The sequence below is a fragment of the Oryctolagus cuniculus genome, chromosome 5 (assembly GCF_051225735.1).
Source record: "Oryctolagus cuniculus isolate XC-2025 breed Fujian yellow rabbit chromosome 5, ASM5122573v1, whole genome shotgun sequence".
Lineage (NCBI taxonomy): Eukaryota > Metazoa > Chordata > Mammalia > Lagomorpha > Leporidae > Oryctolagus > Oryctolagus cuniculus.
In genome coordinates this window covers 98,707,490-98,722,180 of record NC_142871.1, presented here as the reverse complement: position 1 = coordinate 98,722,180, position 14,691 = coordinate 98,707,490, and the positions used below count along the sequence as shown (strand labels likewise).

At 46.7% G+C, this 14,691-nt stretch overlaps 1 protein-coding gene across 1 annotated transcript in view; it reads left to right on the top strand.

Annotated features, from left to right (window-relative positions):
• The first annotated feature begins 5,186 nt into the window (after positions 1-5,186).
• CD109 (CD109 molecule) overlaps positions 5,187-14,691 on the top strand; it is a 168,114-nt gene continuing 158,609 nt past the window's right edge. Inside the window, exons 1-2 of the mRNA XM_070073883.2 lie at positions 5,187-5,644; positions 6,952-7,124. Coding sequence (XP_069929984.2) covers positions 5,571-5,644; positions 6,952-7,124 — 247 coding nt within the window. The 5' untranslated portion in view covers positions 5,187-5,570. The remainder of the gene's footprint in view (positions 5,645-6,951; positions 7,125-14,691) is intronic.

Sequence of the window (14,691 nt, the reverse complement as noted above, 5' to 3'; positions counted from 1 at the left end):
AACACAATATGAGGGGAACACTGAAGACTCAGATCCTTTAGGAATGAAGATTTAGGTCGCTGTACCACATAAAGGACCATGAGCAGGGAAGGCGCTTACTGAGAGCAAAGGAATAAGTAGTGCAAGAAGGTATTTATAGGCTGGCGTTGTGGCTCACTAGGCTAATCCTCCGCCTGTGGCACCGGCACACCGGGTTCTAGTCCCGGTTGGTCGGGGCACCGGATTCTGTCCTGGTTGCTCCTCTTCTAGTCCAGCTCTCTGCTGTGGCCCGGGAAGGCAGTGGAGGATGGCCCAAGTCCTTGGGCCCTGTACCCGCATGGGGGACCAGGAGAAACACCTGGCTCCTGGCAATGGATCAGCATGGTGTGCCGGCTGCAGTGGCCATTGGGGGATGAACCAACGGAAAAGGAAGACCTTTCTCTCTGTCTCTCTCTCTCACTGTCCACTCTGCCTGTCAAAAAAATAAAAAAAAGAAGGTATTTATAGATGCCATCTACCACCACATGACTAATAGCAAAAATAAGGCTGAGATTTATTTGCATTTCCTTCTTTTAAAAATTTTAAAGGTAAGATAAATCACTTTTTAAACATTTTATTTATTTATCTTTAAATATTTATTTATTTATTTGAAGAGCAGAGTTACAGAGAGAGAGGGAGAGAGGGAGAGACAGAGAGATATCTTCCATCTGCTGGTTTACTCCCCAAATGGGTACAACTGTCAAGGTTGGGCCAGGCCAAACAAATCCAGGAGCCAAGGATTCCATCTGCATCTCTCACGTGGCTACAGGGGCTCAAACTCTTGGGCCATCCTCTGCTGCTTTTCCCAGGCACATGAGCAAAGAGCTAGATCAAAAGTGGAGTGGCCAGGACTCCAACCAATGCCCCTATGAGATGGTGCTGTTGCAGGTGGCAACTTAACCCACTACGCCAGAACACAGGCCTCTTCATTTTTGGAAAGAGAAAGAGAAAAAGAGAGACAAAGAGGTCTGGTTCATACCCAAATTTCAGCAGCAGCTGGGACTGGGCCAGGCCAAATCCAGGAGTCTGGAACTCAATGCAGGTCTCTCACATGGCTGGCAGAGACCCAACTACTTGAGCTGTCAACTGCTACCTCCAAGGGTCTGCATTAGTACAAAGCTGGAATTGTGAATGGAGCTGAGACTCAAACCTGCATACTTGAAGGAGATGTGGGTTTCTGAAGTGGTATCTTAACCACTAAAGCAGACGGTCCCCACCCTCCACCATGCATTGCCTTCTTATTTTGATATAAATACATTTGTATATTAACCAATAGTCTTCCTTCTTCCTCTCATTTCTCTTCTATTTGACATAAGTTTATAGCAGTTTGCCTTGTATCTTGGTGTTTGAGTGACAGGACATCAAAGGGAGAACGTGATGAAGCTAGAAGCAGCAGGAACACATGGAAAGATGGTTAGAGGAAATTTGTAGCCTCTTTTGGGGGGAGGATTAGGGTGGTTTTGGTTATACCAGGGATAGTGATATCATGTTATGTGAAACCTTGATTTTTGTGTCATTTTTTTGGTTGAGTTAAATGTAACTAAAAGAGGGATGCCAAGTTGATGAGGTGGTTTTGTTCTGTGCCAACTCCCCTAAGATGGAATTGAATTTTTTTAGATTTCCCTTCCCTGCTTCAAGCTGGTGTTGACCACAAGATTCATTTAGTGTGAATTTGGAAGCCAGCAGTGAAGCAGAAGCCGTATTTTTCACCCCCTGATGGTGAAGACATGGTACCAGGCAAGTGGGGGACATTTGTCCCTATTATTATTATTATTATTTTTGACAGGCAGAGTGGACAGTGAGAGAGAGAGAGACAGAGAGAAAGGTCTTCCTTTGCCATTGGTTCACCCTCCAATGGCCGCCGCGGCTGGTGCGCTGCGGCCAGCGCACCGCGCTGATCCGATGGCAGGAGCCAGGTGCTTCTCCTGGTCTCCCATGGGGTGCAGGGCCCAAGCACTTGGGCCATCCTCCACTGCACTCCCTGGCCACAACAGAGAGCTGGCCTGGAAGAGGGGCAACCGGGACAGAATCCGGCGCCCCGACCGGGACTAGAACCCAGTGTGCCAGCGCCGCAAGGCGGAGGATTAGCCTAGTGAGCCGTGGCGCCAGCCGTCCCTATTATTATTGATGTGGCAGCTCACTTTGTAGTTGGGGGGCTGCCATCAAGCCCATAGTTTCCCCAGTTCCCAGAGGGTCTCCTTCAACTTCCTGTGAATTGTGGACCAAGATACTACACAACTCTAGGTGAAGGGTATCAGCTTCTGCAGATTACCCATAGCACTGAAGTTGGAAGTAGTAAGAGAGACAGGGCTTCCTGTTCTCTATCAAATTTTCCTTTTCCTCATTGACATTTAGCTTTCTTCCCTTGGTTGATTTATGGCGACTTTAGGCTCAGCACTAGACCCAGAGGCAATGGCCTGTGTGGCTGGCCCCACTAGCTTCCATGATTCCTTAGAGTCTGTCTCACTCACAGTGGTTCTGCCTCTCTCATTGAACCATGTCCTAAAGACAGCTCAGGAGAGACATGATAGCAGTGTGGGGTTCTTGTCCCAAAGATCATGCAGCTTTCATGGGGAAACTACATTTATTTTTGGTATAAAAATCAACGAACTTTGTTGAAAAGAGTGTCTAGGATTCTCCTTCAGAGGCTATGTAGAAAGGTTTTCCATCTGCTGGTTCACTCCCCGAATACCCACAATAGCCAGGGCTAGCCCAGGTCTAAGTCAAGAGCCCAGAAAGCTGCTTCTGGGTCTCCCACGTAGGGGTCAGGGCCCAGGTGCTGACTCATCGCTTGCTGCCTCACATGATGTATTAGCAGGAAGCTCACTGCAAGTGGAGGGGCTAGGACTTGAAGCAGGTAGCGGCTTAACTCGCTGTGCCACAATACCTACCTGGTTGTTTTCTTCTTAAAGGAAAAATAATCTGTAGTTATTGAGGTAAACTTGACAGATACAGGTAATCATCAGAACACTAATAATATTTTGCTGAGTACCCTTCAAGTCTTTCTTCAGTCCACATGAGGGAGCTTCAAAACATTTTTGGAAAATGTGTGTAATAAAAGTGTGTGATCACTTTCCATGAACTTTTGAATTATTCATGCATCTATATCTATGTACACATATACTGTATTTTTATAAAAATGGAATCACATTTGTTTTATAAAACAGCATCCCCCAGAATATTTCATGAATATTTGTGTCTAAATGATTAAACAGTGTCCAATTCAACAACATAATTTTAATTATATCACAGTATTCCATTGCACAGCTATGCCATAATTTATTTAACCCGGATCTCTTATTGTTAGATGTTCAGGCTATTTTCAGTTTTTCCTAATTAATTGAAAAAAAACAACAACTCTGAAATGAATTTTTTAATGAGTTTCCTCAGTTTTTTTTTTTTTTTTTAAGATTTATTTTATTTATTTGAAAGAGTTACAGAAAGAGGTAGAGACAGAGAGGTCTTCCAACTCCTGGTTCACTCCCCCAAATAGCTGCAGTAGCTGGGCCAATCTGAAGCCAGGAGCCAGGAGCTTCTCTGGGTCTCCCACTTGGGTGCAGAGGCCTAGGGACTTGGGTCATCCTCCGATGCTTTCCCAGGCATATTAGCAGGGAGCTGGATTGTACTTATTTCAAAATGAGACAGACACACACACACACACACACACACACGAGGGAGGGAGGGTGAGAATTTTCTGTCTTCTGTTTCACTTCCCAAATGCCCACAATTAGCCAGGGCTGGGCTAGACTGAAACCAGGAGCCCGGAACTCCATCCTGGTTTCCCACATGAGTGGCAAGAACTGAAGTGTATGAATCATTATCTGCTGCTCCTCAGGCACCATTAGCAGGGAGTTGGATCGGAAGCAAAGTAGGTGGGACTTAAACCCAGGAGTGGCTTAACTCGCTGCACCATGATGCCCACCCGAACCTGAATTTATTGATCTCCTTTAATAAAGTGAAAGCTTGAGAAGAATTATCAACTTCCTTTGCACCTTAGAGATCCCCCAGAGTTGTCCCTACTTGTAGCCCCACTGTGGCTCACCTGCTGACATAAAGCAGAATCCTAGATAAGCCATATCAGTAGTTCTTGAACACACTGGAGCGTGAGAAGCACCGATTTGGACGTTGCCGTTTCGACCACACGTGGCCCTGATCCTCCTCTCTGAGTTACAGAGATGAGGAGGCCAGATGTGCAGGGGCAGCTGTCAGGAGCCCTCAGCACCTGGCTCTGCTCAGGCTTAACCACGCCCGAGTCCTGCCTGCACAGGAAGCCACCACTAAAGACAGGCTGCCCATAGGAGGAGACGTTAGGATTTCTGCAGGCTGCTCGGCAGGGTGAAAAAGGGTGGCACAGGAAAGGGAGGAACGCCAGTTCCTGGCCTCCGGAAGCCGCAGTTTGTCTAGGTGCTGCTTGCCCCTTATTTAGCTTTATCTGAGCTTTCCCTGAGACAAACCTCCGGTGACCTCTTTTCCGGTAGCATTTTGCCCCCATGGTAAAATGTTACCGTCTAAAATTTCTCCAAGAATTAGAAAGCTGACGTTGTCAAGGACCGAATGTGCCGCTTTTCAGTCGTTTCTGGCAGTTCCCTGCTTTTATGGTGTAGTCATGGTGAAACCTGAGTCATCTGAAGACTGGGACGTTGCCAAGGTGGGCGGAAGGGTACAGAAAACTCGGGATGTGAAGAGCAGGCCGGCGCAACTGCTGGGCCACGGGCACCCATTCCGACGGGAGAGCCGCCTCACCCCTACTCGTGCTAAGACAAATTGCCGCAAGCTTTATGGTCCTAATGAATACTTCCTGTGGCAAATGTGTTTATAGAGACAGCTGCAAGGACACACGCATCTTCCCAGGCTTCTAAGCAGCAACACCTTACTTTTGCACGTGCCAGAGTTCTTTTATCCTTTTTTAAAGGTGAGAGACCCCGTAGCACTTTCTTGTGGGCAGGAAAGCAGTGTACCTCAATTTTTGCTTTAAGCAGAAGAAAAAAATTTTCCTCTGTCCCTACTCATATACATTGAACGACTACCCAGAAAACACGCCCGTTTGGTGTGTGTGTGTGTGTGTGTGTGTGTGTGTTTGCCATTTCTCTACAATTCTGACTCATAGTCTGGAGGACAATGACTGATTTTTTCCCACTTCACATAGCTGCTGTGAATCTCGGCTCCCAAGGGTGGGCCTGTTCGTGCACTCCGGGCCCGGTCGGTAGCGTGCTAAGCGTAAACAGCGCGAGGAGCCCAGCGGCCCGGGAAGCGGGCGCCCGCTCCTCTCTGCGGGAAGCAGGGTGCTGGGGACAGGTCGGGCGCTCAGAGACCGGGATCTACCCACCCCCGCCCCCCGGAACGTGATGCGCGTGGTGGGGGTGGAGCCGCCAAGTCTCGTCTCAATTTAGAGCTCTCCGCTTCTAGGCGCGCCCATTTCAGATTGCTAAACTCCACAGTCAGGAGGGAAAAAAAAAAAAAAAAAAAAATCTGGGAGGAGGTGGCTGGCCACACCCCGCGGTGCCCGAGAGTTTCCCCCGCAGAGGAAGGCCGCCCAGGCAGACGCCGGCGAGATGCGGAGCCCGCCGCTGCTGACCGCCGCCCACCTCCTCTGCCTGTGCTGCGCGGCAGTGGCCGCGGCCCCCCGGTAGGAGCGCGGGGCGGGCGCGCGCGGAGCGGGCGCGCCCTGAGCCCCGGCAGAGGGAGGCTGCGGGAGGCTGTGGAGGCCACACTGCAGCCCGCGCGCCGGCCGTCCCCAGCTGAGCACCGGCTGGAGGTTGGAGGCTCGGTGGCTGCGGTGTGGCTCTCCCTGGGACTGATAACTTTCTTCTCCCTTGGAGTTGGTCAAACGTCCCTCAGGCTTTCTGAGCCCTTTTACTTTTAGTCCATATTGCCTCTGCCTTTTGCTTCTTAACATTTTGTTCCCAGATAACCCGCTGCTTCTCTCCAATGCATGATACATATATTTTTCTAAAGAGGGCGTCTCGGCTTTGACATTGTCAGTGTGTGGCTGAGGTGACCAAGTGTGGGTTCAAATGCAGCTACTGGAGGAAGATAACTGACATGAGCGCCCAGATCATGGAAAGTGCTCCATCCCTAATGAGTTTTGCAGTTGAGTCCTAACCCTTAGCTTCGGCAGAGAATCTGCTGCTTGGAGGCCTGATCTGGTCTGCTACACCTGGGAGCTTCTCCACGGGCAGTTTATTTTCAGACGGTGTTGGTGTAATGATTGCTTTACCCACCTTGGGTGCGAGCTAGAGCAAAAGGCTTTGAAAAAGAAAACAGGCAGACATCCTATTTATTTATTTATTTATTTTTTTAGCTAGGATAAAGGCCTTTGCACAGAAGCTTAGAGTCTTGTGCTAGAACAGTAATTTCTGCAAGCTTCTGTTTAAGCCAGGTACACCGTGGCTGTTCCTGTGCTGGCTGGAGTTCACAAGATGGAATTAATAATGCAAGCCTGGGGCCATGGTGTAGCCTAGAAGTTAAGATATGGATTAAGATGCGGGTCACCTGGATTGGAGTACCTGGGCTTGACGCTTGGCTCTGGCTCCTGCAGACCCTGAGAGGTAGCAGTTGAGCTGCTGACACTCACATGAAAGACCCGGGTTGTGTTCCTGGCCTCCTGAAGCCCCAGCTTGTGGGCATTTTGGGGAGTGAGTAGCAAATGAGAGCTTTTTCTGTCTCTCAAATAAATAAAAATGAAATGAAACGTGACATAGGTCTTCCTTTAAGAGTGGTGCATGAATTATTGCATTAAAATTGATTTGTGGGGATTATTGTTGTTTCAGTAGCATTCAAATGCTGCTGCTAAATAGAGCAATGGAACAATATTAACTGTTGGCCCAGTATGCAGAGTCTATGTCACTATCTATGAAATTTGAGGATCACAAAAGAATGATTGGAGAAGTGAGGCTAAGAAACTTTGTTTCTCCCTGGTTGGGAATTCTTTAGGCCCCGGTTTCTGGTGACAGCCCCAGGGATCATCAGGCCCGGAGGAAATGTGACTATTGGAGTGGAGCTTCTGGAACACAGTCCCTCACAGGTCACTGTGAAGGCAGAGCTGTTCAAGATGGCATCAAACCTAAACGTGTCTGTCCTGGAAGCAGAAGGGGTCTTCGACAAAGGTAGGATGAACAGCACAGCTCCTTACCCTCCTGCAGTAATACTTGGACTGTGTTAACAGAACCACAGGTTAGGTAATTAGTGTAACAGAGTACCCCCAATTTGCAGTGGCTCCCAAAACACACCTTTAACTTCCATTGTGTAATTCCGTAATTCTCATTTATGTAAGTCCAAAATGGTGTTCCTGGGCACTCTTCCAAGTGGAAGCTCGGATAACTCAGGCTTTCTTTCATTTGTGGTTCCATCATCATCACCAACATGTGACTCCCAAGACTATGGAGGAAGAACATGGAGTTTCTCGTATGTGAGGTTTTTCTGGACCAGGCCTGGACAAGCTCCTATCACCACTGCTTGTATTCAAATGGCAAAAGAGGCTGGGAAATGTAGGCTGCATGTTTCCCACAAGGAAAAAGCTCATCTTTGACAAAACCATGTGGATTTGCCATGGAGGATTTTACTACATAGGCCTCTGGGAAGGAACAGAAAAGCCACACAGTAATTTTTAAAAATTATTTATTTATTTATTTTTTAGAAATAAATACTAATTTCATGGGTACAGCTTTAGGAATATAGTGGTTCTTACCCCCATTCCCGCCCTCCCACCCCAATCCTGTCCCAATTCCTACTCCCTCTCCCATTCCATTCTTCATTAAGATTCATTTTTAATTATCTTTATATACAGAAGACCAACTCTATACTAAATAAAGATTTCAACAGTTTGTACCCACACAGACACACAAAGTATAAAGTACTGTTGAAGACATGTTTTTTTTATTTTATTTTATTTTTTAATTTTTATTTTTTTGACAGGCAGAGTGGACAGTGAGAGAGAGAGACAGAGAGAAAGGTCTTCCTTTGCCGTTGGTTCACCCTCCAACGGCTGCTGCGGCCAGCGCACCGCACTGATCCGAAGCCAGGAGCCAGGTGCCTCTCCTGGTCTCCCATGGGGGTGCAGGGCCCAAGCACTTGGGCCATCCTCCACTGCACTCCCGGGCCACAGCAGAGAGCTGGCCTGGAAGAGGGGCAACCAGGACAGAATCTGGCGCCCCGACCGGGACTATAACCCAGTGTGCCAGCGCCGTAGGCGGAGGATTAGCCTAGTGAGCCGCGGCGCCGGCTGAAGACATGTTTTACCATTAATTCTCTCTCTCTCTTTTTTTTGACAGGCAGAGTGGATAGTGAGAGAGAGAGACAGAAAGGTCTTCCTTTTGCCGTTGGTTCACCCTCCAATGGCTGCCACGACTGGCGCGCTGCGGCCAGCGCACCACACTGATTCGATGGCAGGAGCCAGGTGCTTCTCCTGGTCTCCCATGGGGTGCAGGGCACAAGCACTTGGGCCATCCTCCACTGCCTTCCCGGGCCACAGCAGAGAGCTGGCCTGGAAGAGGGGCAACCGGGACAGAATCCGGCGCCCCGACCGGGACTAGAACCCGGTGTGCCGGCGCCGCAAGGCGGAGGATTAGCCTAGTGAGCCGCGGTGCCGGCCACCATAAATTCTCATAGTACAAGTCATTAAAGACAGAGGTCCTACATGGGAAGTAAGTGCACAGTGACTCCTGTTATTGGTTTAACAATTGACACTCTTATTTATGACATCAGTGATCACCTGAGGCTCTTGTCATGAGCTGCCAACCACACAATAATTAAAATCTAGTTTTGTGGGGGTATATCTTAATGCTTAAAGTAATAAAAAAAGGAAAAAGAAAAGTAGAGTGAAATGTGAGCAATTTGTGGAAGGACAAATCATTCTTACCTCCAGTCTGGCCCTGTATTAAGAATGTTTTATTTTTCAATACTAAGGAAAAAATAATTTTCTTTCTGGGGAGAAGGGAGTCACTACTTAAGCTTTCCTCCTTAAAATGAATATTTATTGTATTTTTTTCTAATCACGAGAGCAATAAATGCTCTGCACTTACAGCTTGATAAACACTGGAAGTAAAGGAAATAAACCAAAATCACTGGTAATCCTACCACCCAGATATAAACACTAGAAGAATGTAGCAGGTTGTCAAAGGCCAGAGATCAGGGCATGAATTTCTAAACAGTTTAGAGTTTTCTTTCAAAGAAATCATTGAAGGGCACATAATGAAGGGTGAATGGCATTCCTCATGAGCTCATTAAATAAATACTTGTCGTCTACCAGCACAGAGAAGTTGCCCATCATGAAAGGAGATGAAATGAAAGATTATGTCTACATTTGTGGCTCTTTCCCCACTGGAAGCTGACTGACCACCTGGGTAAATTTGGGGTGGGATTCAGGAAGAGAGGCTGTGTGTAATGGCCAGCCTGTACCACTTTATCTCCCATAGCAGCAGTGTCGGAAGTGGAGAGAAAGCATAGGTGTGATCTGGTTTGGGTCCTGGCACAACTGTCATACTCCTGTGATCTTGGACAGGTTACTTACTTGCTCTGATCATCAGTTTCCTCATTTGTAAAACAGAGATAATGAAACTAACTTTGAAGTGTAGTTATAAAGTTAACAACAGTATGTAGTACTCAATACATGACAACTGCTAATACTACTGGTAGTAATAATACTGAAGACAAGGTTGCAGACAGTACCACTTTCTGTACATGGGGGAAGATGTCAAATTTCACTAGTGAACTGTCATTTCTGAAAATGAATGAATCTTGGTCTTATGAGAGTAGCTAAAGAAAATATTGAACTACAAAATCACAGGAGATAATAATTAAGGCAGTTTCATATTCATTATTTATTAAGAATTTATGAGTTTGACTCTACTGATATGGCAGTTTTACAGCAATGCAGAGGTCCTAGAATAACATAGATGATTCTGATGAGTATTTGGGCTCTGCTGGGCGTTTCTATGCTGTTATTTTAGAATTTCTCCCATGTTTTCTGCAGTCTCCTTTATTACTCTTTTTTTTTTTTTAAATATTTATTTGAAAGGCAGAGCAACAGATTGTGGGGGGAGAGAGAGAGATGGAAAAAGATAGAGAGATATTTTCTGTTTACCAGTTCACTCCCCAAACAGCCGCCACAGCTTGGGTTCAGCCAGTCCAGAGCCAGGAACCTGGAACTCTATCCTGGTCTCCCATGTGGGTGCAGGGCCCAAGCACTTGGGCCATCTTCCGCTGCTTTCCCAGGCACTGTAGCAGAGCTGGATTGGAAGCGGAGCAGCGGATAGGATGGTAGTATTGCAAGCGAGGGGCTTAACCCACTGCACTGCGATGCTGGCTCTCCTTTATCAGTCCAAAAATCACTGGGAGTGCATGTTGTTGTAGTTTGGTTTGTAACTTTATTCTTAGGTTTTTTCTTTTGGGAGGAGGGTCCGTGTTAGCCCTTTGGAAGACTTAAGTGCTCGAGGCTAGATTGGAAAACAGGAGCAGAAAGGCTGATGAAAAGGAAAGAGGGAAAATGGGCTGTTTTTGACTCTGTTGGCATCCAGTTTCATTGAAACTACCATGGCTAGGAGCACTTTCCCCTTTCCAGAGGAGAATGTTAGTCTGTTATCAGAGGCTGAGTTATTGTTCTCGGAGCAGATGCTTCCTGTAATCTTGGGGCTTAAGGAATAAGACGTTTCTCCCTCCTGGTCCTCACATCCTTTGCTTTGTCTGACTTCTCCAGTCTAACAATATGTAGGTAAATGAGGGCTTCTAAATCAGAGGGGTCTGGCTCTTCACAGGAGTCATGTTCTGTTTCTCCCATCACATAAACAAATGTATATATTTGATCTGATTATTTCATCGCTTTCTTACGAGGGCCCTGGAGACAAGGTTGGTTTTAATCAAGATTCATCTCCTGGCAGACTGGATAAGGAGGAAGGCAGTTTTAGAATGGCTCATTTCCAACAGTCCTAGACTTCAGAGAAATCCCTCGATAAGGGTGCATTTTACCATAGCCAGAATGTATTTCTGGCTTACTTTGTGTCAGAAATAGTAATAACTAAAGTATTCAAACTGCAGAATATACTTGAATAAAGGCAGACAAGTATAGTTTTTTTTTTCAGGGAATAGTTCATTTATGTGTTTGACAGATGTGGGGGGAATTTTATTTTCATTTCTACCCTTGAGGCCAGTAACATTGGTTGTATTAAGTTAATTTCGTTTTGGTGAACAGTAGCCCTTTAAAAAGTGTTTCTACTAAACTTGGAGGAAGTTCTGTGCAGATGTCTTCATGCCACTGTGGTGGTGAGATCCGGATGCTGAAGTGTACTTGTCATTGTCACCACTCCCCTGACTCCCCTCGCCCCTCGCCCCTCGCCCCTCAACATCTGCTGCAGCGTCACCATCTCTGCAGTGAAGAGAACTGGGTTCATGAGCTTGTCTTCCTTTGTCTAAGAGTTGATTAAGGCTACTGGCTTCAGATCAGCGCGGTGTGCTGGCCTCAGTTTGCCAGCCGCGGCGGCCATTGGAGGGTGAACCAACGGCAAAGGAAGACCTTTCTCTCTGTCTCTCTCTCTCACTGTCCACTCTGCCTGTCAAAAAAAAAAAAAAAAAAAAAAAAAGAATTGATTAGATAAGTATAATTGACACAACATAGTAAGAGTTAAGTGAGTACAAATTACCAGAGAGGAGACAATGGAGCAGCTATTGGCATTTGTTAAAGATTTTTTTAAAAAAATTTTTGACAGGCAGAGTGGACAGTGAGAGAGAGACAGAGAGGGGTCTTCCTTTGCTGTTGGTTCACCCTCCAATGGCCGCTGCAGCTGGCATGCTGCAGCTGGCGCACCGCGCTGATCCGATGGCAGGAGCCAGGTGCTTCTCCTGGTCTCCCATGGGGTGCAGGGCCCAAGCACTTGGGCCATCCTCCACTGCACTCCCGGGCCACAGCAGAGAGCTGTCCTGGAAGAGGGGCAACTGGGACAGAATCCGGTGCCCTGACCGGGACTAGAACCCGATGTGCCGGCGCCGCAAGGCGGAGGATTAGCCTATTGAGCCACGGTGCCGGCTATTTGTTAAAGATTTTTATTTTATTTATTTGGAAGGCAGAGTTACAAAGGGAGAGAGGGAGCTGCTGGTTTACTCCCCAAATGGCTGTAATGTCCAGGGCAGGGCCCAGGAGCCTGGAACTCCATCTCGTTTTCCCACTTTGGGGGCAGGGGCCCAAACCCTTGGGTCATCTGTTGCTGCTTTCCTAGGTGTACTGGTAGCAGCTGGGTCAGAAGTGGAGCAGCTGAGCTCCATCTGATGCCGACATGGATGCTAGTGTTGGAAGCAGCGGCTTAACCGCAGTGCCATAATACTGGCCCCAGTGTTTGGCATTTGAAATCAGGTCAGGCTATAATGATGGGTGAAAAGCGAGTCATCTTATTTCTTCCATTAGTGATTTTTGTCTCTTTCCTCCCTAAGATATTGCCATGGAGCTTTGTATCAAATTAAGCAAAAGAGTTAAGAACATTTGAATTTACAGCCCATAAGTGAGAACTAACTTCATTTGTTAAGTCTTATGAAGTAATTGATGTCCTTAGACCCTAATTTCTGTTTTATCTTCTCTTTTTTTGTTACCTTCTAGTTTTTTTTCCCTATTACTTTAGTAATAAAGGATATAGATTATCCCTTGCCTTAATTAACAAGTTCATTGTTATTGGTTTCATGAAAACATGATTTAAGGACAAAAACCCCAAACTGAAAATGCCAACTGAAAAATCTGGACACTGAGTGGTGTCTCCTGGGGATGGTCTGCTGGTCTGAAGGCACTGCTTGTTTTTTATGATGTCAAACCCACTTCCATCTCCCCTTTGAGGTACTGGGGTGAGACATGCTCTGTATATCCACACCCTTTAAGAATTTCCTTTTTCTCTTTGCCCTAAAATCTTGGTGAGTTAATGGAATATTTTCCTTCTTTTCTTTTTTTTTAAAGGTTTATTTTTATTTATTTGAAAGAGTTACAGAGAGAGGTAGAGACAGAGAGAGAGAGTTGTCCATCTGCTGGTTCACTCCCCAGATGGCTGCAATGGCCGGAGCTGCGCCGATCTGAAGCCAGGAGACCCAGGACTTCTGGGTCTCCCATGCGGGTGCAGGGGCCCAAGGACTTGGGCCGTCTTCCACTGCTTTCCCAGGCCATAGCAGAGAGCTGGATTAGAAGAGGAGTAGCCAGGACTAGAACCGGTGCCCATATGGAATGTTGGTACTTCAGGCCAGGGCATTAACCTGCTGCACCACAGCGCTGGCCCCTACCTTCTATTTCTTTTAAAGATTTATTTTATTCATATGAAAGAGTTACAGAGAGAGAGAGAGAGAGAGAGAGAGGTCTTCCATCCACTGGTTCATCCCCAAATGGCTACAACAGCCAGAACTGAGCCGATTGGAGGCCAGGAGCTGGGAACCTCCTCCGGGTCTCCCATGTGGGTGCAGGGGCCCAAGGATTGGGCTCTCCTCCACTCCTTTCCCAGGTGCATTAGCAGAGAGCTGGATTGGAAGTGGAGCAGCTGGGACTTGAACCGGAGTCCATATAGGATGCCAGTGCTGCAGTCTGGGGCCTTAACTGTTATGCCACAGCGCCGGCCCCTACCTTCTATTTTTTAAGAATTAAAAAAAAATTCAGCTTTGTTCTCTATTATCTTTCTTGCTTTGACTGAAAGGTATTTTATTTTCCATCTTGGTCTAGTAAGGGTGGGAAAATTTTGAGATATTAGCTGAAAAACTTTAACAAAAATCCTCCAGTTCAGTTAGGATGGCTTTCTGGTGGAAACAAAGCTCCTGAACTTATATTTTGTGCTTTGTAGATCAAAATCAGTCCCATGGTTTTTATGAAAGTAGATTAATTAGTGTAGTGTGTGGGCAGGACTCTCAGGGCAGGTTTTCACAGGCAGTTTTGCCAGTGGAACTCAGTGTGAACCTGTAGTTACATGAGAATTATTTTCAAAGAGTATATGCTTTTTTTTTTTTTTTAAGATTTATTGTATTTATTTGAAAGACAGAGTTACAGAGAGAGGTAGAGACACAGAGAGAGGTCTTCCATCCACTGTTTCACTCCTCAAATGGCTGCAATGGCCAGAGCTGTGCTGATCCAAAGCTAGGAGCCAGGAGCCTCCTCTGGGTCTCCCACATGGGTGCAGGGGCCCAAAGACTTGGCCCATCTTCCACTGCTATCCCAGGCCGTAGCAGAGAGCTGGAGTGGAAGAGGAGCAGCTGGGACTAGAACCAGCACCCATATAGGATGCCGGCACTTCAGGCCAGGGCATTAACCCACTGCGCCACAGCGCCGGCCCCCAAAGAGTGTATGTTTTTCATTTACATGCCTTCGCTGTATTGGGTGATATATAGGAACAGGTAGGTGGTGACTGGAGATAAAGGACCAGAGTGTAATCATGATCTGCTTCAGCTGGAGCCAGGTGACCTGGATACAGATGCTGGCCATTTCCAGTCAGTGGTTGGGTGGCTGTGGGCAGTCATGGTCTCACCAGGTCTCAGTTTCATCATGGGAAAAGTAGTGTTTTCTGCCTTATACAATTATAGAGTATTGTGAGGATTAAATGAGTTGCAGTATTTAAAACACTTAACACATAGGGATTGTTCACAAAAACGGTAGCTTTCTTGTTAGGAGAGAAGAGCAACAGTTCTTGTCAAAGGCGCTAATCACCGATTGGGATGATTTTGGACTGG